General features: G+C 33.5%; 1 protein-coding gene across 1 annotated transcript in view; it reads left to right on the forward strand.

The window, feature by feature from the left end:
- Positions 1 to 10,857, forward strand: part of LOC111056408 (tolloid-like protein 2) — a 313,249-nt gene extending 302,392 nt beyond the window's left edge. The window contains exons 16-17 of the mRNA XM_039434020.1: positions 451 to 635; positions 3,124 to 10,857. Coding sequence (XP_039289954.1) covers positions 451 to 635; positions 3,124 to 3,404 — 466 coding nt within the window. The 3' untranslated portion in view covers positions 3,405 to 10,857. The remainder of the gene's footprint in view (positions 1 to 450; positions 636 to 3,123) is intronic.
- Positions 10,858 to 25,069: the final 14,212 nt, after the last annotated feature.

Genomic DNA, 25,069 nt, shown 5'->3' on the forward strand with positions numbered 1-25,069 from the left:
ACTTAAAATTATTCCAGTTGCCGTATTTAGACTATACAATTTAATTTATTCACAACACACGAAAATACAATGAGATACAACAATGAAATTATAACAATAACAATGAATATAAAACAATAAATAGTAATAATTATTCGTCCCACAATATCCATTATTAGCTCTACGGATTAAAAAGATACAAGCTGGCAGGCTCGCTTCGCTCGCCTTATCCGTCTAGCCAGGGGGCTCCGCCCCCTGGACCTGCCGGCTGGATCATCCAGATAATTAATTATAGGATCTATTTATGCTACGTAACAATGAATGTGTGTGTATTAATTAATTGTGTTCATTTTTGAGAAACAAATTATAGTCGGAAAATTGGGTGGTATTATTCATATTCACCATTGTATCAACTAATTGGGGTTTTCATGAGTAAAAAAATTAAATAAATGGTTTTTATTTCATTTTCAGTTTCATTTCTGCAGACAAGTCTGTAGGTGCTCAAGGTTTTCATGCGGTTTGGACTGAGATGCTAGGTTACAATTCAGCTTGCGACGAATTTCGGTGTACAAAGAGTAATTTCTGCATAGCTGACAAGCTGCGTTGTAACAGGGTCAATAACTGTGGAGCTGATGACCCATCAGATGAGGAAAACTGTGAGTAAAACCCAATTATTCTCAATCATAGAGGTAGTTGATGGAATTTTAATCCTCAAATATTAATAATTAATATTCTAATTTTTAGAATAGGCTAAATAATGGATGAGTGGGATAATGCAACCAATACCAAAATGCAGCATGTGATAAGAGTTTGATAAATATTGAATGGATAACACTTAGAACCACCTGCAATTTACTAGTATTCTAGAAGCACTCATCCACCATAACTATCCTCCTATTCGACTCACTATTCTTGGAGCACTAAATTTCATCCACCAGGAATGAAATTGTCATCTCGTGACTATTTTTTGGTAGCGCTTGAGCTGAAACACTTGATAAAGTATTGAAGTGGCAACCAATTAAAGCCAAGTACCTAAGCGGTACCTAATCAACTGCTATACTGGCTCTGACTAGTTAGACTGATATTCCTGCATCGTGTATCAAATTCAATATAATTGTCAAATGTATTGGCCGGTTTATGATGTGTTAATATGTTGTGTTGTTTAGGTCGAGGTTGTCCGGCGGCAGTGGTTCGGCTGTGGCACACTGAGGATGGGCCGCCACTGGAGCTGTGCGGTGAGAAGCCGGCCGCTGACAAGTGGCAGTTCATCTCAGAAACTAACTCATTAAGAATAAGGTCAGTTGCACCCATTCATCCACAGTGGATCCAATTCGTTGGTGAACAATAATATCATTCGAGTTTAATAAGTTTGTACTTTGAGTTGTTACAGTAGTAATTAAAAATTTAGGGAAATAGAGAATGATTACATTAAAGCTGATGTAATTTTAGTATATTATTATCGAGCAATATTATATGTCCTACCAAAGGTGTGTGTGTAATCCTGGTTCACACGAGATCAGATGCTAAGAAGCAAGAAGCTGAGTATGAGATAACAATGCAATATTCAAGGCAAGTATTGCTGTAATTATTGCATATCAATAAAGTGTCACACAGAATTAATCATGAGTAGTGCTCAACTTCTGAATAAAATGTTAAAATTCACATGTTTTCACACTACACTTAAATATACATTTCAGTTATTACGGACTAAAATCTCAGAGCTTGGATAATCAATTGAGTTTTTCAATATGTTATTAGTTCATTTAAGTCGTCGACTTAAAATTATTCCAGTTGCCGTATTTAGACTATACAATTTAATTTATTCACAACACACGAAAATACAATGAGATACAACAATGAAATTATAACAATAACAATGAATATAAAACAATAAATAGTAATAATTATTCGTCCCACAATATCCATTATTAGCTCTACGGATTAAAAAGATACAAGCTGGCAGGCTCGCTTCGCTCGCCTTATCCGTCTAGCCAGGGGGCTCCGCCCCCTGGACCTGCCGGCTGGATCATCCAGATAATTAATTATAGGATCTATTTATGCTACGTAACAATGAATGTGTGTGTATTAATTAATTGTGTTCATTTTTGAGAAACAAATTATAGTCGGAAAATTGGGTGGTATTATTCATATTCACCATTGTATCAACTAATTGGGGTTTTCATGAGTATCAAAATGAAAAGATTTCTAAAGAAAAAATTTTCAGTTCATTAATTTTTGAGATTGAGCGCATAAAGTTTAAATTTTTGGACAGATCATTTCAAATTTGTTAAGAGATAAATTCAAGAAATTCTAAGGATGAATTATTGATTGTTGATTGGATAAGAGAAATTTTTCTGAAAATGTCAATTCTTAAGAAAGTTATTCAATTTACAAAAAATAACTCAACTAAAAGTTATTTTCGGTCAATTTTATTAAATTGAATATTTTTCTCAATAATTGATATTTTTAGGAAATATTTGTTTTATTCTATCAACAATACCATGACTCATCCTTAGAGTTTCATGAATTTATCTCTTACTGAATTTGAAATGATCTGCCCCAGAAATTTAAAATTCATGCGCTCATATCTCCAAAAATAATTGAATCATATCATATCGCTTATAATGTAGCCTATTATTGGATAATCCAACCTATTTTTAATTTGTGAACACTAGAAAAATAAAATGAGCAAATTACTTAATTATAATTTTAGGTACACAATTAAAATAGAAATACAAATCTCAGTACCCTTTTTGAATTATTTTATCACAGAGATTTTATTACTGAGATTTGTATTTCTATTTATATTACAAGTAGCCCTAAACAGAAAAGAGATTATACACAATTGTTTGTTTGATAAATATAAATATTATATCAACCTATAAAATTCTAGAATAAAATTTTTGTTGCGGGTGATGCCCAACATGAGTTCATGGCTGGTGCGTAGGTAATGAGACGGGTAATGATGAAAGAGTAGAGCTACTGATTTAGATGGGTTCCGAACACCAGGAAGCGATTTCAAACTCATGAGTTGTATTTAGCGGAGTAGGTTGTTGTCAGTTGCAAGCCTAATGTATAACTAAAAACTGTGAGATAAGGTGTTGATAATAGAGGATGGTGTTGGCGTTGGCGTTGACGTTGCAGGCCTAGTGGAGGCACCGATGGACTGGATGTGGAGCAGTGTGATAGCAGGCGTCAGCAGTGGTCTGTTCGTGCTGCTGGTGGTGTGTGTGTTGTGCCACCGCCGTCACAAGCGACGTCACTTGCGCCACCTCCGCCACCACCGCCACCTGGGGGGCGGCACCTCCGCCTCCACCCGCCTCCACCTGCCCACCTCGCCCGCCTCCTCGCACTCGCACTCGCAGCGCCAGCAGCACGTCTGCGACGAACTCGGACAGCGCTTTGCCAGTGTCGACAGTGTCTGATGCCTGCTCAAATAACAGGGGGATGATGCCGACGATGATCCATCACATCACCATCACGTGTCGGCTTAAAGCCGCATTTACATCTTGTCTCTAGACAATGTCTATTTATGTGTTTTCATTGAAACTCCTCATAGAATCAGTTTTAGGTTGAGCCAGTTGTTTCTCTGTTGATCGTGAATTATGATTTACATCTTGTCTCTAGACAATGTCCATCGTACAATCTTATTTCATCAAGATTTGGAAAAGAAACAGCTTGTTTTAGCCAGAAGTTTCGCTCTCAAGAATTGCCATGATTTGCATTTATTATTAAATTTTTCTCGCATAATTCTTATGGCTGAGGTTAATTCGTTATACGAATTGTCCAGCTTAGAACACGTAGAATTGATACCTTTTAAATATTCTATGAAATATTCTCTCATCAGTTAATACCAGTATATCTCAGCTTTCTAGCTGAAGCTCCCTGTTTCTACTTTTCACAGTGTCTTAGAGTGATTCCTCTGTAGACTGCAGCCTGCATTCTCAAATTCTCAAAACTTAGTCTTTATCAATCAATCAATATTAATAAATCAGGATAAATTCTTATTTTCTATTGCATCCTTAGTAATATTCAATCCCCTATCGGCTTCTACTGGAGTAAACAATTTCCGTTCAGTTGTTATGTTGAGGAAGAAATCGAAAACCTGCTTTACCAGTTTGATGGCATGTATTCTGTTAAAATAGGTACTCTTACATAAAAATGTTCATAGGCAGTTTTGTGCTTCAACTATTTTATTAATTCAATAGAAATCGTGTCATGTACTCAACTCTATGCGGTTTGTCAGTCAGGTGTTTCAGTTGATATTATTCAGAGATGTTTGTGTCGAGATTTCCATCATAAACCAAAGGAGTTTAGAAACTAACGGAATCCGTCACGAAATTAGACTGATGTTGAAACTGCATATATTGGTTTTTTGAATCTTGATATCGTACGATCAAATAATTTTATATAATTTTACATTTTCATTTGTTCTATCTAATCCAATTCTAGAGACAAATGTACTTGTGGCACTAAATAAGATAAATTCAATGAAAAGTCATTCCCCTGGTGATATTATTTTAGAGATACTATACTTAAGGTAATATAATAGAGACTAAAAAGATTGTTTTACTGGTGCAAAGTTTCCAATAATAGTCGAATCAATTTTTTAATAAATAAAATAACTCATGAATGGATAAATGGAATAATAATACTATTATACTGGTAATTGGATAGGAAATTAATGTTACTGAGTGAAATTATACTACAATGAAATGATTGACTAGCGCGCCAGGAGTTTTCAAGTCATACGGATTGACTGATTCCTGCAAATGAAGAAGAATGTGGAAGGAAAATGTAATTTAGTTAATTATAAAATAGACAATTGAATAAGGTAGCCGATGCATCAACATTGCCTTGTTATAGCTGAATGTACATGCCAAACAGAAATCATTATAAAATGTATTTTAATTAGGAGAGAAAATGTTATGGCATGTATTGTACTATATGATCGGCTTAACAGACTTTATTGTTGTGAATTAATGTACTTGTAGTGGTGTGATAAACATGTATCTATGAAATAAAAGTTGAATGGCTCATTAGTGAATTGTGCCCGTACCCATTCCTGTACCTAACTGTTATTTTGTTGTAAATTACTTCTATTAAGATTGTTGATAAATGTATTTGTATAAGCAGAATCACTAACACCACGTATTTATGATAATTGAAATGTTGTTGCTGAATGTTTGTAATTCAGTTGATTGATAATTTGCTCACCTAATGCCCAAGAATCTCATTTTAATTTTTGGAGTTATCATCAAATTCCTTATTGGATTTAAATAATTGATGTGCATCATTGTCGGTAGTTTAATCAATAAAATTATGATCACTATATAGCTTCAAATGCTTCAATCTTAAGAAAGCATTCACTCTTCCATGCCACCTTGAATAACTCATCTGTTCGCAGTACTGAGTAAGGTACCAATCTCATATTCAAGACATTTATGTATCCTACACTCTGTTTGATACGGTACTAGGCTCTTCGTCCATTAATATTGTTTGAATCTTATGATTAAATCTAATCAATTTAATGTTTAGCTCATAAGAAATGACTCGAAAGTTTGATATTAAATAGCATAAATTACTGCCCTTAGCCTGGATTGTGGATAATGGATTGTGGAGTTGGAGAGAATATATACTGGTATCAATTAAATCATTATTAAACTCATTTGTTGTGATAAGTTGATTGTATTGTACCGTACTGAATATGGAAGGAAATTTATGAATAACTCATTCCAATGGATTTCAAGGAAGGAGAAAATTTGAGAAGATTCGTTATTTTTTATCAATGCGGGCTCAATGATAATAAGAAATAATAAATGTTATGTGTTTGGTTGATATAAGCTACATGTACTCAGTCTCAGATCATATCGAGTGAAAACGAATAGGTTTCAAATTAACCGAATTATATAATTACCCATCCACCTCCTGAAAATCTTCCAACTATCCCAAAAATGTATCATGCACAAATATATAAGCAAATCCTTCCTGAGCCTAATGTTGAAACAACGATAAGATAGGTTAATGTAGAAATCTATGTAATTTTATGTGTTTCTGTAAATAATTATTAATAATATCATTGTCAATATCCACTTATAAATGTAAAGAGTGAAGATATTTGTTACGTTTGAAAACATATTTTGTTAATTTCATAAATAATCAAATGTCTATAAAAATTTGTTATGGGAAAGTTGAATATGTTTTCAATATTGACAAAGTACTTTTTATAATTTAAAGTATTTAAAGTGGTTTCCATCTCATATTTTTGGAAGATTTTGAAACTTCTTTAGAATAAGTCCAACTCACAATAAATTGACTTATTTCTTTCAATCATTTGCGATCCATCTGGTTGAAAATCATCATCAGGAGAAAAAATACAATCTTAGAGTCGTGATACAAATTTGAATTGTGTTTTTTCCCCTATTATCAAATGAATGTTTTTTACGCTCTTGAAATCTCTAAAAGTTTATTAAATCCAGTTTATTGAGAAATAATTCGTCAAGGTTTTTATTGTAAATCCAAAATGTTATTATTATGAGTTTCCATATAATATTACACCGATTACTTATACATCCCATTTTAATTAATGCCTCAGTTTGGACGAACCCTCTATTATAATAATATTAAACATTTTATATCAGGAGCCAGAACATGAGAGTTTGTAAGGGTAAGCTATCTAATAATACAGTTTTGGTGTGAAAGGAATCATCCACTGTAAAATATGCCAAAACATGCTTGAATTTAGGTTGTTTAACTTGACTTATAGTGTTGGGTGAGTGATTACATGTTTGCATGATTACTCTAATTACATGTTTCAATATTATTTACACTACGGTATCACAATCTTTAAATATTCAGTTCAATACAGTTGGAACAAAATTACTTCAATCCTTCATTTGAAAGGAACTAAAAGTTTGATTTCTCGATGTAAGTCTATTGAAATAAGTCATAAGAAAATCAAGATATAGGTACTTTTTTCATATTTCTGCATGAATTGCTACAAATATTATTGTGAAATGATTTTCATTGAAATCAACATTTTTATCAACTAAAAGTAAGAATCTCTAAGATTCATTAATTCATTATTTTCAAAACCTTCAATTCCATGACTAGTTTTCTGCTATGGAACAAACAGGGTACATTGAAAGCAATATTAAAAAATTACACATTAAGTTATGATCTACAAAACTCAAAGGCATCTATAAAGTGATCAGTTTTTATTAGTGTTGATGGTATTAATATGAGTTGAATTATCTTTCTGGAATCGTTGAAATCAACAAGCCTAACACAGTTACAAACAACGTCTTTGAAAATCCTCAAACTCGATAAATATTGAATTGCGAGTTGAGTCATTCGAATAGGTCAATCTACTCTAGAACTTACGACGAAGAGTCAATATTATTCCACTAGAAGAGGATTCAATTAATAACATTTCAGAGCCCTCACTGTAATGAGATAAAGTTTCCTGAAATTGTGAATAGGATTAATGATTTATATTATACAAATCAATAAGAATTTTCAGTAGGTATAATTTTTTCGTTATTTATTAAAAGGAAAAATAATGAGAAGCTGGAATCCAATAAGCGATGTATCACCAACATTGAAATTTTTCCATTATAATCAACTGTTATTCCATAACGTAACTATTTTTTTGAAACATAACTTATATACCGTATCATTCAACTTCAGAAAACACATTTTTCCAAGTTGAATTTCATAGAATGAGTTTTCAGTTTTTGCCCAACAGGAACTGAATAGCATATTATGAGATTCATCTTCATAAACAATATTATAAGGAAAAGCAATTTTAATTGCAAATTCGGATCATTCTCTTATGGCTCGAGGCTTCTGAAAAATTAATTGCTGAGTTTTTATGTTTCTCCTAGATAAATTTCCTTTCCTTGCCCTTTATTTTTCATGTTGAATAATGTAATAATAATATCAATAATAACTGAGAAGCATAATAGATTGTGGATATCAGTAGGAATGAAGCATAAACTAAATGTTTTTGAGAGAATTTTCAGATCAAAGTATCATTTTCAGCTAACAATATAACACATGATCAATTCTAAATGAGTTTGAATGTTAGTGATAAATGATTGGATATTTGTGTATAAACAGATATTATTGCAACTATAATGTACAGTGTTGATTTACTTGTTACTATTGTAATAATATGCAATAAGAGAGAATTGTAAATAATAAATGTGCGTGAAAAGTGAATCTTGTCTTGTACCGCATGAGTATATGTGTACCGTATGAAATAAGGCAAATAAATAACAGCTATATCAATATATGTTTACTAATCTGAATGTTTTGTAATGAAATAAATGAAATAGTGAAAACAGGGTGATTGGCAAATAAACAAAAAATTATATACATTTTATTGGATACATAGAATTTGTTCTTTATATTTTGAAATTGGGAGAGAACCGTATAAACTGCTCATATTAAAAGTAGATAATATTTAAGCTTGGAGAACAAAACTATAAATTCACTATGTTTTGAACTATACCGGTAAAGAAAACTATGGTAAAGGAAATTTTCTGGATAAACAATAGAGCTGATGTTGAATAATATTTTTGATTTACATATCTGATCTGGAGATGATGATAATTATATGAGGTCCATTCATAATACATATCTAAAAGAACAATCCACCACTGCTGTTCCCTACAAACTCCAAGGGTTCAGTATTCATGCAAAATAGCACTAACTTATTGCTTTTCATGAATGGAATACCTCTTTTCATAGGATAAATTTGAAAGATCACTAAGTTTCTTATGTACATCAATGTATTTTTCAAGAGAATATGTTTACAACCGCAACAGCCATATTTCGAGCATTCCCTGCTCATTCATATAATTTTTTTCTATTCAATATCATCCTGATGTTTTCTGTCTCACAGCTCCCTTGGTGGGAAAGGATTGAGACAGATGAAAGGAGGCTTAAAATACTAATTGAAATTACAAAAAAAAACTATCAAAACTGAGAAATTATTTAAAGGAATTAAAAACACTTGACTACAATGCCTCACATTTATAATAATCCATCAAAATAAGACTTTATGTGAACTTAGTCCTTTATAAAAATAACAAAAAGCAATGGACATTGGTAGCCTTCAATCTACACTTTTAGCTGGTGGAATAATTAACGATTATTTAAGATTACGTGAGGAAGAAGTCATTGATCATATATATTTTACCGCAGTAACTTCTTTCTTTCTCAGTAACATCATAAACGACCTTCAGGATAACTATTCTCATTGTTCTCCATGACTGAAATAGTGGTTAATTCTGCATACTTCTTCGAATAAAGCAAAGGGAAGATGAATATTGATCAATTCATTAATGGCAAAATTACAGGGAGGAATGAGACAGTATAAGCAAATCCAGAGGGAGCCTGTGTCTCAAGACCCCTCCTCCCTTGGGTAAATCATTTTTTTAATCCCATTAATCAAATTTTTATCCTGAATCTACAAGAAAACTATATCATTAACAGCATTCTACAAGCCTTTGTGAATCGTTGGTGACAGTCCAATACAAACAATGGTCAGTCTATAGAGATATGTACCCTATAATTACACTTGTAGATATTGCATTGATTGCTTCCTAAATATTGATCCAGAGATACATCACTTTTTCAAGTCTCCTTATGTCTCAACCCTCCCACTTTTCCCCTAATTAGTGGTAGTGCATATTCGAAAGAAGTAAATCAAAGTGAGAGCTACTCACAAAACTACAGAATTTAATTTGCAAGAGCATTCTAATTTGACTTTTTATTAACTGAACTTGATACAGATGGGTCAATCAGCATTTCAAAATTTAAAAAACCTCTTAAAAAGCTAAGTTATGATGTTGTTGTCAAAAACTAAATTTTTCACATTCATAATCAAAATAACAATAATTCATTTATCTAAGGTTATAACAAATAAAGAGAAAGTACACAAAAAACCTTTATCATAGATTTTCATATTAGCCTACACACGAGGTTTGTTTGTTTCAAGGGGCATGGTAAGAATGGATTGAAAACAAACACAAATCAAATTCACGATGAGTCAATTTTTTTCTTGGCATAGGCCTACTGTTAATTCATTTTTCAAATGATTTTATGAAGTAGGTATACAGTAATATGTGTTTACAAATGTCATATGGGTTCTGACAATAGGGGCTATATATTATTATCTAGGAAATTCAGTCCAAAATAATTTTTAAAAAATTAATGAAATGATGACGAGAAACAATATAATTTGTACAAAAACCTGTGTAAATATAATATACGGTATATCATTATAATATAATGAATATAATAATTATGATTACGATGATAACATTATAATAATAAAATGATGTAACTGTCTCCTCACCCACCTAACTATCAAATTAAACAAAAAGATGATGATCTTTTAACTGTTATATGTTATATTGTTATATAATATTATATTAATGACGGATGAGAGTGAATGATGACAGAATGGTTATGTACATCCACAAATATACAAATACACTGTACTTATAATTAATGAATAAATCAAGGTTGTAAGTTGTGTCTATTCAAACCCACAGCACAGCTTCAAAACACATCAATAAAATTATGTGATGAGTGGAAATCAACTTATTGTATTATATTGTATCTCTGTACGTTTTCTTTAACAAAACAAAAATAGGACAGATGAAAAGCCAATTCAACTACTGTTATTTTATATTAGAATGAATAAGATATTGTAAACAAAAATTATAATTTTTACTGTGCCATCTCATTTGCCGGAATACAAACGAAAACATTCATTTCAAGAAACAAAACTGTTCGAATCAACGTAAACATGACATGGATACAATATTGTCATTGCTCATATTATAAAACTATTTATTAAATTTAGTTGTATTAATTTTATTCACACATTTCCTTCTCTTTATTCTATTTTTTCTAAATTAAAGTATACAGAGTTTGTGAAAATTATGGAAACAGTTCAATTTCTGTTAAAAGGATAATTTGTCAATAGGTTCGTTTCCTAACCAAATGAGGATCCTAAAATCGAACAAATGAAAATACTTTTCTGTGGCATCAAAACTTTTGGATCCGTTTTAGAGTTGAATTCAACTTGATTTTTTTAAATAAAAATGTGGTAATGTAATACATGAATATCGGTGACCAAAAGCATAAAAAAATTATTACGAAAGAAGAAATTATAATAACATTCATACAGAAATGTTCTATCTAATCACAGTAAATTGAGATTAATTCCCAGAGGAATGCAAAAATTTCCCTAACAAAGGCCCAGTTGCACAAAAGCCGGTTAAATTTTAATCCTGATTAACTTCACGTGAACTAAATCAGAGAAGACTATTTCAAAAAGATGGATGTACTGCTATTTGTCAAGGGCATGAACGCCTGCCATTGGCCCAGCTAGACAGTCTCCTCCTACTCAACGGTGTGACAAAATGGCGGCTTAAGCAACAGAATCGCCATGATAACAAAATTTACTTTCAGTACAAAATAAGAACCAAGAAAACAAGTGTGAAAGATAATAAAACAAATATGTAAAAGGAAACACTATTGACTAATGTATGCTTACAATTTTATGATAAAACTAAATTCGTAGTGTTGTATTGGTTGAAATGAATCTGGTCATTTAAACTATACTGGGAATTTTCCTTAATTACTCTTGTTATTTCTAAAGCCTCTAGAGTATTCAATGATTTGCCTTTGTTATTAACATTCAGAAAATCAGCATTCTCCTTAACTGTGAACTTGTGATTATTTGATATCAAATGTTCTGCAAAGTTAGATTCCCCATTTTGTTTATTCCAATCTCTGATGTAAAAGACTCTAATTCTAATTTAATTTTCATTTCATTTTTAATAAGTTATGAATCACATCTGAGATTGGAATAAACAAAATAGGGAATCTAACTTTGCAGAACATTTGATAACAAATAATCACAAGTTCATAGTTAAGGATAATGTTGATTTTCTGCATGTTGTTTTCTTGGTTCTTATTTTGTACTGAAAGTAAATTTTGTTATTATGGCGATTCTGTTGCTTAAGCCGCCATTTTGTCACACCGTTGAGTGGGAGGAGACTGTCTAGCTGGGCCAATGGCAGGCGTTCATGCCCTTGACCAATATCAGTACTCGCCTACTAGTATAAATTCAGCTGCTCTTGTATTTAGTTTTAGTTTATCAGAGATTGACAATGGTGTAATAACCGAAACCAGTCCAAGTATCAATAAATCTTTGGTTTTTGACAATGTATTAGTCTTTTTCATTCAATATGAATAATTACCACAATATCAACTTCTCAACTACACAAAAAAAAGGTATCAAATTTTGTTTCAACAAGTGTTTATACCATATTTAACACTTTAGTTTTTTTTTCTGTCAGATTCCTGATGGAATTTTTTTACATTTTAGTATCAACCCACTACAAATTTTTTAGAAGGTCTAAAACTGGACACCATTTTTTAAGAGTTAGTTTCCGTATGTAATAAATGATTCAATTTTCTTCCTCTTTGATCCCGAAAAAAAGCATCATCTCCATACTTCATTGCTCAACCTTGTATTTATTTATAAATCAATTTTTTACATAATTTCGAAAAATAATTTCAAGATAAAATGAATGGCAAGAACCGCACATCGATGTATCAGTTTCAAATTTATCCACATTCAAAAATACCAATAAATCGTACAAAAATGGAGTAGGCTAAATGAGTACAAAGAAGATCTGTAAGAATTCTAAACTATCAAATTTCACGTTTTCAAGTGTTAGTATATTCTTCTAGTAAGATCTACTCACATATTCAAGAGTTTGAATAGAAAAGTTTGATCTGTTTTAATGCACTAATTACTCAAATAAATATGTGTAACGCTAATTCGCCTCCAAAAGGTGCACGTTGGTTAGCGCTAAATGGACTAGCAAAAACTACACATCTCAAAGACATTGGAAATATACAGATAATATGTAGGCATTTGAGACTGATGACCTTTGTATGTGTTGTGTTTGTGTATCTTCCATACGCTATTTAATGCACTCATTTCTTTTATTTTTGTGATTTGTGAATTTTATGATTTTTAAATGTGGATAACTTGACTTGGAGCGAAGGTGAGACGGCGACGGCGACGGCGAGTATCCACAAATGTATAAGTATAATGTCCATAAGTTCAATGCTGCAATCTATAAGGTATGCACTGACTATAATAGTTTTCAATATGGATATTAATATGCCACCTCTCACAACACATAATGTTCTTGCATCTTGTAATAATTTCACACTGATAGTGAACAATATTATTGGGGTAATTTTCTCTATGATAATAGAGAATGAGAATTTTATCATATTTCACATATTTTAAATATTAAGTGTTAATAAACTCTTCGAATGAAAGACTTGTAAGCACCTCAATGTGACAAGCTTCTGTTGCCAGACAGACAAACAGTGCAAAGTATGCCTTGTACGTACGAGCTTTGGGCCGAATACTCTCTTTGACAGTGAAAGGACCAGCTAGATCGACCGCAGCCTTCAGAAAGGGAACACTGGGAACAACACGAGAGCTGGGAAGATCACCCATGACAGGAGCAACAGGAGTTGCATTGAATAAACGGCAACGAGTACAATTGAAAATCACATTTCTGATAACACTGTGTGCTCCAACAATCCAAAAATAACGCTGAATAAGAGCACGCACTATTCTTGGTCCAGCATGAAGATGAGAAATATGATAATACTCAATGAGGAGTTTAGTAAGATTACTATCTTTATGTATCAAACAAGGATGCTTGGCTTCATATCCTAAAGCACTATTTACCAATCTGCCACCAACACGAATCACACCATCACAATCCAAGAATACAGACAATTTTTGGAAACTCTTATCACAGGGTTTACCCTCTTTCAATAGGTCGAGTTCACGATTGAAATGACACTTTGGAACAATTTTAACACAATAAATTTGTGCACATTTCAACTCTTGAACACTAAGTGCGCCTGATTTACGACAGACACCACTAATTGATGCTTCACAGTTATTCACGAAACGTAAAACATAAGCACAGGAACGTAACAATCTCATGTATGAGGAGAAACGTGTTATCTGAATAACAGCAGTCTCTTCAGTGATATTCAAAACAACACCTTTATTTTGTTTCACATCAGGCAGAATTTCAGTAGCAGGGTAAGTCATAGATGACAACGGCCAACATGACAACGAATTAGAACACCACGTTGGAGCATTGAACCAATCTTGCAAATTGCACAAGTTTTGGGGAGAAATGCCTCTTGATCCAACGTCAGCAATAAGTAGCAATGTGATTCCAATCAGAAATATTAGTCAACTCTAATATTCTCACAACACGATTTGCAACAAACGTTTGCAACTTGTAAGGAGGTATATGCAACCAAGATAAAACAATAGTTGAATCACTGAACAGAAACGTAGATTGAAGATTGATTTTTTCCAGTGAAGGAAGGACTGAAACATACAATCGCGAAAGCAACAACGCAGCTTGAAGCTCTAATCGAGGAATAGACAGAGTTTTCAACGACGCAACTTTAGTTTTAGCTATCAACAGGAAGCATTTCACCGTAGATTCTGACGACACAGCTCTCAAGAAGATACATGCACAGATTCCTTTCTGCGATGCGTCGGAAAACCCAAGTATTTGACAAGAAAAAGCATCACCATAAACGCATCGAGGAATTGAAATTGAACTTAGAGCAGGAAGCTCTCTCATCAGCTCGTTCCAGCATTCGTTGTATTCAACAGGAATCGGCGTATCCCAATCGATGTCCAACTTCCACAACTCTTGTAAAAAACATTTCATTTTGAATATTACTGGAGCTATAAAACCGAGAGGGTCATACAGACGCGCAATAACGGACAGAACAGTGCGCTTAGAGTTTTTCTTTTGAAACTCTGGAACGGAAACTTTAATATGAAAACAATCAGTAGTTGGGTTCCACATTACGCCAAGAACTTTCACATTTGAATTAGGCTCATCACTGATATGAAGTGGTACTTGAGTGTTTTCAGAACGAATCAAATCCAAGAACTCAGGAGAATTACTGCTCCATTTATTCAACTTGATATGAGCACAGTTTAGAAGATTACAAAGTTGTGATTTTATTTCACAGATTTCTTCCAACGAATTAGCACCTGTGAGAAAATCGTCATGATATATATCATCACGAATAGCTGCTGCTGCCAACGGAAATTTATCTCCTTCATCTTTCGCCAGTTGAATGAGAGCACGTTGAGCAAGAAAACCAGACGGTTTCAAACCATATGTGATTGTTTTGAGCTCATAAACGACAATATCATCGGAAGGATCTTTACGAAACAATATGTGAAGGAAAGAACGATCTTCTTCATCAACGAGGATAGCACGATACATTTTCGTAACATCACACGTGAATACGAATGAGTGAAGTCTGAATCTAGTTAACACATCACATATGTCATTTAACAATTTTGGACCTGAATGAAGAACTTGATTCAACGAAATGTGACTCTTTTTAGCAGACCCATCAAATACAACACGAACCTTTGTTGTAGGTGATGACGGATTGAATACACAAAAATAAGGAATAAAATATTTACCTGGTTTTTTAGCAACTTCCATATGATCCAAAAGAAGATACTCTTCCATAAATGATACGCAATCAGATTTCAAACGAGCATCACGCAGCATACGACGCTCCAACGACAGAAAACGATTTAAAGCAACATCATGAGATTCATGAAACTTGAGTTGATTAGTGTCAACTTTGAAAGGGAGACGAACAACATATCTTCCTTCAGTATCATGCATGTGAGTTTCAGCAAAATGTTTCTCACAAAACTCATCATCGGGACTAGGAAATTTATGATTAGGAATTTCTTCACTTTCCCAAAACTTATGAACCAAATTATTCAACGAGTTCTCAGAGGTGGGACACGTCATTAATGCAGTCAATGACTGATTAAGAAGACCGGAATGATTAGGAAATTCACCCAAAATAATATTACCAAACACGGTAGGAATCACGCAAAACGAACACTTTTCACTAGATGAGACTTGACTATGATGACGTAATATTTTGTTGAATAACTGGCATCAGGGGTGCCCACATGGGGTGCGCAATTTGCGCCATCAACATTTTTGGGGGGGGCATGATTTTTTTATATTTTATGTAAACATTTTGAATCATGGCTAAAAAATCAAGGTATTAAATAGAAATATTATCCTAATGTAGTTAATTTTAATACTTTTTCCCACCTTTACAATGTTATATTTTACTAAGTGTAACTCAATATACAGCATAAAAAATACAATTGATAATATTTTGTATGCAGGAATTTTAGTAATTCTAAGCCTATGAGTTTGAAGGTAAATCTTTGACAAAAATAAATTATAACTTCAACATCCACTATTATTCTGATTTCCTTTGCTTAATTAATTTACAATGGTCCTTTGAGTTTCCTTGCTGTTGCAACTTAATTTTCTTAAAAGCACAATGATAAGTTAAATTGTAATGTACATCTCAATCTAATAATTATTTTAATCTCGAAGGCGTTTCATGATGATATTATTGTCTCTGGAATGGGAATGCAATTATAAACAACATCGCAAACTCTAGTGAATTTGACAGGAGAAAAAACTTCTCTTGTCAAAAATTTGTGAAAAATATCAAATGAAGCAAATTTCAATCTTTCAAATTTACACCCTATTTACCACACAGTAATCAAGTAATTAGTGTAATGCTTTATTACTTTTTTCTGTTTTGTATAATAGTCCAGTCAAATAGTTGTTTTTCAGGAAACAGCCCGAAAGAATTTTTCGCGACGGTTCTATATGTATTTTGGGGCTCTGAATTCTAATCTGAAATTTGCTGACACGCCAGAGGGTGGCTTCACCCCCAAAATTTTGGACTTTTTAAGTTTTCCATTTAATCTCGAGAACCTTGAATTTTTCGAGAAAAAGCATTCTCTATATAACATTGAAGATAATTAAATTTATATTTAAAATATAAAACATAATAAAATTTTCAATAAATTGAGTGGTCGCGCAGGACTCTACGATTTTTGATTCCGGAGCTAAGAGTTTTCAAAAAAGGGGTATTTTTTTAAGGGGTTTCCAAAATTATGCAAACCCACCACTTCTACCCTATACAACTAGGATCTTTTTCTAATAATGATAGAAATCCACACGTCACGTGAATTAACAATATTAATTCTGAACCGAATTCCTTAGGTACCTATTTTTGAATTTAGTAGAGGTGGGAGGGGGAATACACCCAAAAATAAAAAATCATGTCTTACAGCCAAAATTCAAATTTTCATTATAATACCTTTTCATGGCCTTCCTAACAAAAAAGAAACACATTTCGGCTGAAATCACCTTACGAGGGTTATGTTCTATGAGAATCACTCGTAAGATTTCAGTATTTCCTAGTGGGGGGCACACATAAGGATACGTCCAGGATCAAAACTTTAATCACTTATGAATTTTGACTGAATGATCACATCTCCTCGTACTACAGCTCGTTCATATCAGCACGTCAAGGCGGTTAAAAATCATGTATCATGTCACTAAAATTTGTTATAAGAATAGGAAATTCCTCCTTTAGTGTATTTCAGCCCATATTTCAATGCATAGAAAAATGACCGATTTCTATATTCAAAACTGTGTGTCTCGGTAACTCAAAATGATACTTGGTCTTGATTTGAAGAAAAGAATCTCCTCTTTTATGGGAGGTGAATGATTTTTGTAAAAATATAATCGTGAAGTAAGATACGTTTGTTTCAAAAATCAAGAAATTTGCGATATTTTTCTTATTTTCACAGTCTTGACAGTTTTTCGATATAAACAATAATTCAAGATCAATTTAAGGCAAAAAAAATTTAAATTTCAGCCTATAGAGCATGAAATTTTCTCTCATTTAAGACCAATCGCAAGTTTCTATCATGTATTGTACTCATTTTAGAGACTCTTTAATAACAGTAAAATCGCAAGAAAAATTAGAAAATAAAAATACCTAATCATTCAATTGGCTGTAACTTTTTAACGGGAGTGAAAAGAGGAGAAAATTCATCACAACATCGACTACTTTTTGGATTTTTTATCTGATGTGTTCCACAAGATACGCACCGTTGCATATGCGAGACTGTGAAAATGGGGGAAATATCACAAATTTCTCGCACATTTAGAGTTGCGTATCTTTTGGAACACTTCAGATAAAAAATCCAAGAAGTAGTCCTGCGCTACCACTCAATTCATTGGAAATTTAACTATCTTTAATGTTATATAGAGAATGCTTTTTCTCGAAAAATTCAAGGTTCTCGAGATTAAATGGAAAACTTAAAAAAGTCCAAAATTTTGGGGGTGAAGTCGCCCTCTTGCGTGTCAGCAAATTTCAGATTAGAATTCAGCGCCCCAAAATACATATAGAACCATAGAAAAAAATTCTTTCGGGGCTGGTTCCTGAAAAACGACCATTTGACTGGACTATAAGTTGTTATCCTATTATACTAAGCGAGCAATTTCTGTATATCTGTTTATATTTTTCTATTTTTATATCTGGCTATCTGGTTATATGGTTATTTATGTTCAACGGATCTCGGAAACGGCTCTAACGATTTTCACGAAATTCAGAATATAGTAGGTTTATGATATCAAAATTCGATTGCACTAGGTCTCATCCCTGAGATAACTCCCTGAAGGACATGAAAAGGATAATTCATCCTTGGAAAAATAGATGATGATTTCGTCGTCTGTCGATAACAGAAGATGCGTGTGCCTATGTGGGAGACGCTGTGTATCAGCTGTGTAATCAATTAGCTTATCGTATCTCGCGAGAAATCTAGAAATTTTAATTGACTCGATCAAAATACAGTAATCTGATTTTTTGACATGAGATGGTATATATCTTAATATTCAAAGTTAATCATTATTTTACAGTTCTAAGTGATTAGTGAGTGTTATTTTGTTATTCTATTTGGTATGTAAACAATCCAAATTAGAAGTTTTATGTTTTCAAATATTTGGACTAAAAATTTCACTTGAATTCAAGTGTATCCTACTTTTATATTAAATATTCCAACTATAAATTTTATAGTGTATAAATCAAAATTCGGGGAAGAAACAGTTTTGGGCTGTGCCTGTTAGTCCTTCCCCAATCATTTAAAGAATTGAGTTCTGTTTATCAATGAATAAATAACGAGCAAAGCTCGGTGCCCCGATATTTGGCATTAATAAATAGAATTTACAAAATGTACTTGTTCAGATGATATCTTTATTCCAAAAACCAAACCATTTAAAGATTTCGACTTGTGTTATTTACTCCTGTAATGTTAAAAAGTAAATACTACCAACAACACAACATCAGTGACAACCTGTTCCAATTTATGATAAATATCGGGGCACCGAGCTCCGCTCTGGAGTACCTACAAAAGCATATAAAAATTATTACGAAAGAAGAAATTATAATAAATATTCATAGTTCATACAGAAAGGTTCTATCTAATCACAGTGGATTGAGATTGATTCCCAGAGGAAAGCAAAAATTTCTCTCACAAAAGCATGTTAAATTAATCCTGATTAATTTCACGAAACAAATCACAGAAGACCATATCAAGAAGATAGCTTATCTGATTGGTTCTACTGGAATTAATCAGGATTGAAATTGATAAATTATTTCAATGTCCTTCAGCGAGTTTCCCCAGGGATGAAACCTAGTGCAATCGAATTTTTATATTATAAACCTACTATGTTCTAAATTTCGTGAGAATCGTTAGAGCCGTTTTCGAGATCCGGTGAAATACATACATAAACATCTAAACATTTAAACATCAAAACATCTCAACAGAATTGGCTCGTTTTATATTATAGGATTTAGAATACCTAAGCTTGCCGACATTATATATTGTATGAATAAAATCGTTCCAAATTTGTATGAATGTTTAGGTAGGTACCAAAATTGCTATGCAATATTCTTTTGCAATAAAGAATTATCAATTATATTATTATTCAACTTTTTATAAGTAACCATAACATTTAAAAAGCAAAGCCTCCCTTACTTATCTTTCAATATCCTATTAAAATATTTGTCATGTAGTTTTTCCTGATGTAATTTAGTACTTTCTAGTCCTCCCGAACAAGAACGGGTGCACTGCTAGTCTCAAAAATGATATCAAAAAGATACTTTATTTCTATTTTAAAAGAGATAAGGAACGATGGTATATATTTTTACAATATTATGAAAACAGAAAGAACTCCTCACAAGACAAAGGTAAATAATTTCATTTAGAAGATTAGAATGTAAGATGTGAATTTTATTGTCATACACTGACTAATGTTGAAAACTAAAGGGTTGGGAATTGGGGTACTTTGGGGGGGGGGGGCATTACACTTGGATTGGGGGGAGGCTTGCGCCATTGCCCTTGGGGGGGCTGGGCACCCCTGACTGGCATCCCAATAGAAGATCAACGGAACGTTGTTCATAGAACACAGGATCAGCAAGGTTGAATTTTTTCAACTCATTTTGCACTTTCGAACTGAGATAAATAGGAGGCAATGAACCAACTATTTTATCAATCACGTAAGCCTCAGCTTCTAAACGAGGGTGATTTGAGCCCATAGGTTTCAACAAACATTTCACAACACCAGAAGAATTCCCTACACTCGAGGAATTCAAACCAGAGAAATTTTGTTGACAATCATGAACAGATAAACCAAGTTTCATAACAAGATCTTTTGTGATGAAATTAGCAGTACTACCAGAATCAATCATTAAACGAACACCAATAAACGAACCAGATGAATTTTTAATAACTGCTTGAGCAGTACCTAGAACAACACTCGTTTTAGGAATTAAACTAACAATTGATGACATATCAATAACATTATCAGTGATACCACAATGCTTAGAAGAATTTGAATTCTCAACATCATTCATAGTGCTATCAGTTTGAGTGATCGAATCAACGGATTTCGATTTCAAAGCAACTTTAAAGATGTTATCAGTAGACTTCTGATAACGAACAGGAGAATTCGAACGGCTATTATCACTACTACGAGGATAATGAAGTAATTTATTATGCATACGACCACAATAACACAACGATCTAGACTTGCATTGGTTTACAGCGTGAAATTTGGAGAAACAATTGAAACAGACTCTCAATGATTTAATAAATTCATTCCTAGCTTTTGGATCTCTTTTCAAGAAAGCAGGACATTTGAATAACGAATGATTCATTGAGTTGCAAAATGAGCATTTTGTTTCAGCACTATCATTCAATTCACAAGTAACTGAGCTGCTTTTATTTCGAACGCTGTTATTAGCCTGAGTAGATAAGACAACCTTTTTCTGAAAAGACTTATTTTTCGGCTTTTCGATAGATTTTTGTTCATTAACAGACGGCACATCAGATGCAGATAATTGATAAGATCTAACTCTCTTATTCACGAAATCAATCAACTGTTGACAAGAAGGAAAGCTCTTATCAGCTACCTCGAGCTCAAACGATTCACGTGATATTTTGTCTAATTGACGAATAGCTAATGAGTACAAGATATAATCAGCCAAATCAGGAACTTTCAACGATTTCAGAGTGGTAATACTATCACCTACTTTAACAAGAAAATCTTGAAGCGATTGTAACGAAGGTTTAAATGGGATAGAACTAGTTTTCAAAATCTCATTTACGTAGTAGTTAGCTAGCACCCTATCACTCTCATAACGCTTGCATAGAGTTTTCCATGCCAAATCAAAATCACTACTTATCTGAAAAGATTTTACTACTCTGGCTGCTTCGCCTTTCAACAAATTATGCAAAATATGGGATTTATGAACAGGAGAATAATATTTATCATCCACAATCAATGATGAAAAGATATTTTTGAATCTAGGCCAGTCTGAAATATCAGAGCCATCAAACGGTTTTATTTCAGTTGGAGGTAATATCATGTTCAAACGGGGAGAATGAGAGGTTGAAGTTGAGGGTTCACTTTTCTCCTTTGGTTTCTCATTTTTAATTTGATTCAATTTATCACGAGCATTTATTATTGCACAGGATAAATTATCAATAACGGTAAGTGATTGATATTCAGGTTCTTTAGTAGGTTCAACTTGAATAGATAATTCATTGATTTCATCTAAGAGTGCAGAATATTCTTTCACAGTATTTTCAATAGATATGCTTCTTATCAAAAATTGAGATTGAATTTTAGGATCATTGATGTCCTTCAACAAGTCATAAGCTTGTTGAACACGGCTAAACAAAGTTTCTTTCTTCTTCAAACGAATAGTAAGCAAGGCTTGTGGGCTTGCCATTGTAACTAAGTAACTGATTAGATAAACAAGAAGATTTGTAAAGGAGCTTTGTAGCTGGATTTAACATGGATATCAGTGCATGTATCAACAAGTAACTCTACTATTAACGAATTGAAATTCAAATTGAAAAATAAATCTCTTGGAAATAGAACATATCCTAGGCCTGGTCGGACCATGTGGTAATCCCGTCCTGTCCCCAAACCTATGGATTGGGGTACAGTTAAGATTTAATTCACGAAAACGTCGACAACCCCAAAAGTAAGTCTTTAATTTGCACTAACCTTGGAACTGGCGAGGAAGTGGACTGTATCTCGTGTGTAGAAGTTACTGCTGACGATATCCTGTCTTTATGCGTAGGCCTATATGATATTGCACATATATCACGAAACGAAACGAGGTAATTGCGTTTAGCTTGAACGCCACGGAAACGGAGACACGGAACGAAGATGTTGACTTCTCGACAACGCTTCTTGAAGTGGTGGGTGGAAAGATAAACGGGAAGGATGAAGGATGGGTGAGGGAGAGAGGTTATCTTGCCTCTTTGGGAGAGAGGGAAGGGGAGGAAAGCACAAACCAAATCAACCCACAATCAAGGCTGCCGATCTCTGTGAATCCACCAAGTTTATTAGTATTTTTTTGGAGATTGAGCTTTCAGGATACATTGCTTACCTACCTTTCATTTTTACTCGCAATTATCTACTATTTTCTATTTCAATTTCCAAAACTATATTTGGAATATAACAAAACTTGAAAGAGATTATATCTAGGTTAGTAATCACGAAGATTTATGCTTTAATAAGTAAGGGCAAGCGATTTTACTTCCATACAAGCTCCATTATAAAATTCGAATATTTGGAATCTTAATGGCGCCGGCGGGAAAAAAGTTGTGATGTATTTTATATAGTAACTGGGGTACGTGACAGGGTGTCACCCCGTCTACTTGTCACCTCGACATTTGGAGCAAAGACGACAGGTTATCCCCTAGCGAGAATATATATCGCTACCATCAACTTGTCCACCCGTCAGCATGTCACCTACTAGAATAGTAGGTTCCATCCTGTCGGGATCGTACACGATTGAGTATCACCTTGCTCTCTTGCGTCAAGTGGTCACCCCGTCAGCATATCACCTTCTAAAGGGCCCTATACACCTACGGATTTGGCCTGTGTTGGCTCGTGTCCTTGAACGACTCGGAGCAAAATCACTACACACTAGTAGTAAGCAACGCGAGCCCGGCCTGCCCTACTAACAAAACGCTATCCAAACCACCAAAATCTAAATCGTCCAATAATGGAAATAGAGGAATTTTGATTTCAGATTTGAATTCAGCGACCCCAAATTCAATAGTGCGTAAGTCCCATTTTCGAAAATACCCGAAAACAAGGGAGTTATGGCTGTTTTTAATATAGCTTTCTATTATCATAGTATAAACATACTAGGTTAATAAGATAATAATTTTTTGCTCACAAAGGGAAAGGTTTCTAGAAGTGTTTGAACACTCAAGAGTTTAGGTCTAAACATGAACATTTTTAAAACTTTTATTTTAATTTTGAACTTTGAAAAGATGAATCCAAATATGAAATCAGAAAATCAACTATGAATATGAAAAGAGTTGAATATGGATTAACTCTGATCATTTTCACTTCCATTTCCTCCTTATTGTTATGTTATCTGTCTCTCTACACACACACTCTCTCTTTCTCTCTCTCTCTCTCTTTTAAACACAATTGACATATCTAACGGACCATACATAACATTGAATAACATACAATTGGAATACAGTTCTGACGTGAAAAATTTGGGACTGACAATGACAAGGACTCTTGACTGGACCAGCCATGTGACTCAGACTTGTAACAGGGTCATTGGGGGGATCATGACATTGAAGAGGATCTCTGACTTCATTCCCTTTCCTACAAAGGTTATGCTGGTCAAGACTCTGATTTCCCAATCTTCAACTACTGTGACATTGTGACTCTTGACATGACAGTTCAACTTTTGCAGAGGATGCAGCGTGCACATAATTATTGTGTTCGCTTTATCTTCAACCTGAGACGTGACGACCATGTGACCGAATACTTTAACAGACTTGAACTCATGAAGCTGCGTGAGAGTAGATCACATCATGCTTTGTGCTTCCTGCATAAGATATTGAAAACCAAAACACCTAAGTATCTGGCAGTGGAGTACCGTTACTTGGGTGATTTTGGCCGTGGAGGAACGCGGCATGGATCCCATCTACTGGCTGTCCCAACACATAGGACTGTTATGTTCAATAAGTCGTTCCTTGTGACAGCCTGTAGTTTATGGAATTCCATGCCTGCTGAGCTGAAGCTAGTTGAGGGACGTCGCCGGTTCGGCGCGGCTGTCTTGCGGTGGATCAGAGGTGGTGGACTCGGCTGGAATGCTCCCTAACCCGTAATTCAAGTCTATATAGTGTATATATGTGTGTGTGTGTGTATGTGTGATTCCTCTCTTTCTTCCTTCTTTCTCTCTTCCTTTTCTTTTCTTTCTTCTCCCTTCTTCCCTTTCTTCTACCGGAATAATCTATGGATTTGGACTGAAAATTCTCAACTGTATTCACTTTTCTCTTCTTCCTTTCTGCATAACCACCTTTACGTACTCAAATTCGAAAGGAGTTCGAGTTTTCTCTTTTTTTATTTTTGTTATATTTATATATAATTATAAATAATTATAATATAATAAAAAATTAAATATAGTTATTATATTATATATATTTTCTTGTAAATTTTCTAAGTTATTGTTTTCTCTTACTTTA

Source organism: Nilaparvata lugens, chromosome 1 (genome assembly GCF_014356525.2).
Source record: "Nilaparvata lugens isolate BPH chromosome 1, ASM1435652v1, whole genome shotgun sequence".
NCBI classification, from domain to species: Eukaryota; Metazoa; Arthropoda; class Insecta; order Hemiptera; family Delphacidae; genus Nilaparvata; species Nilaparvata lugens.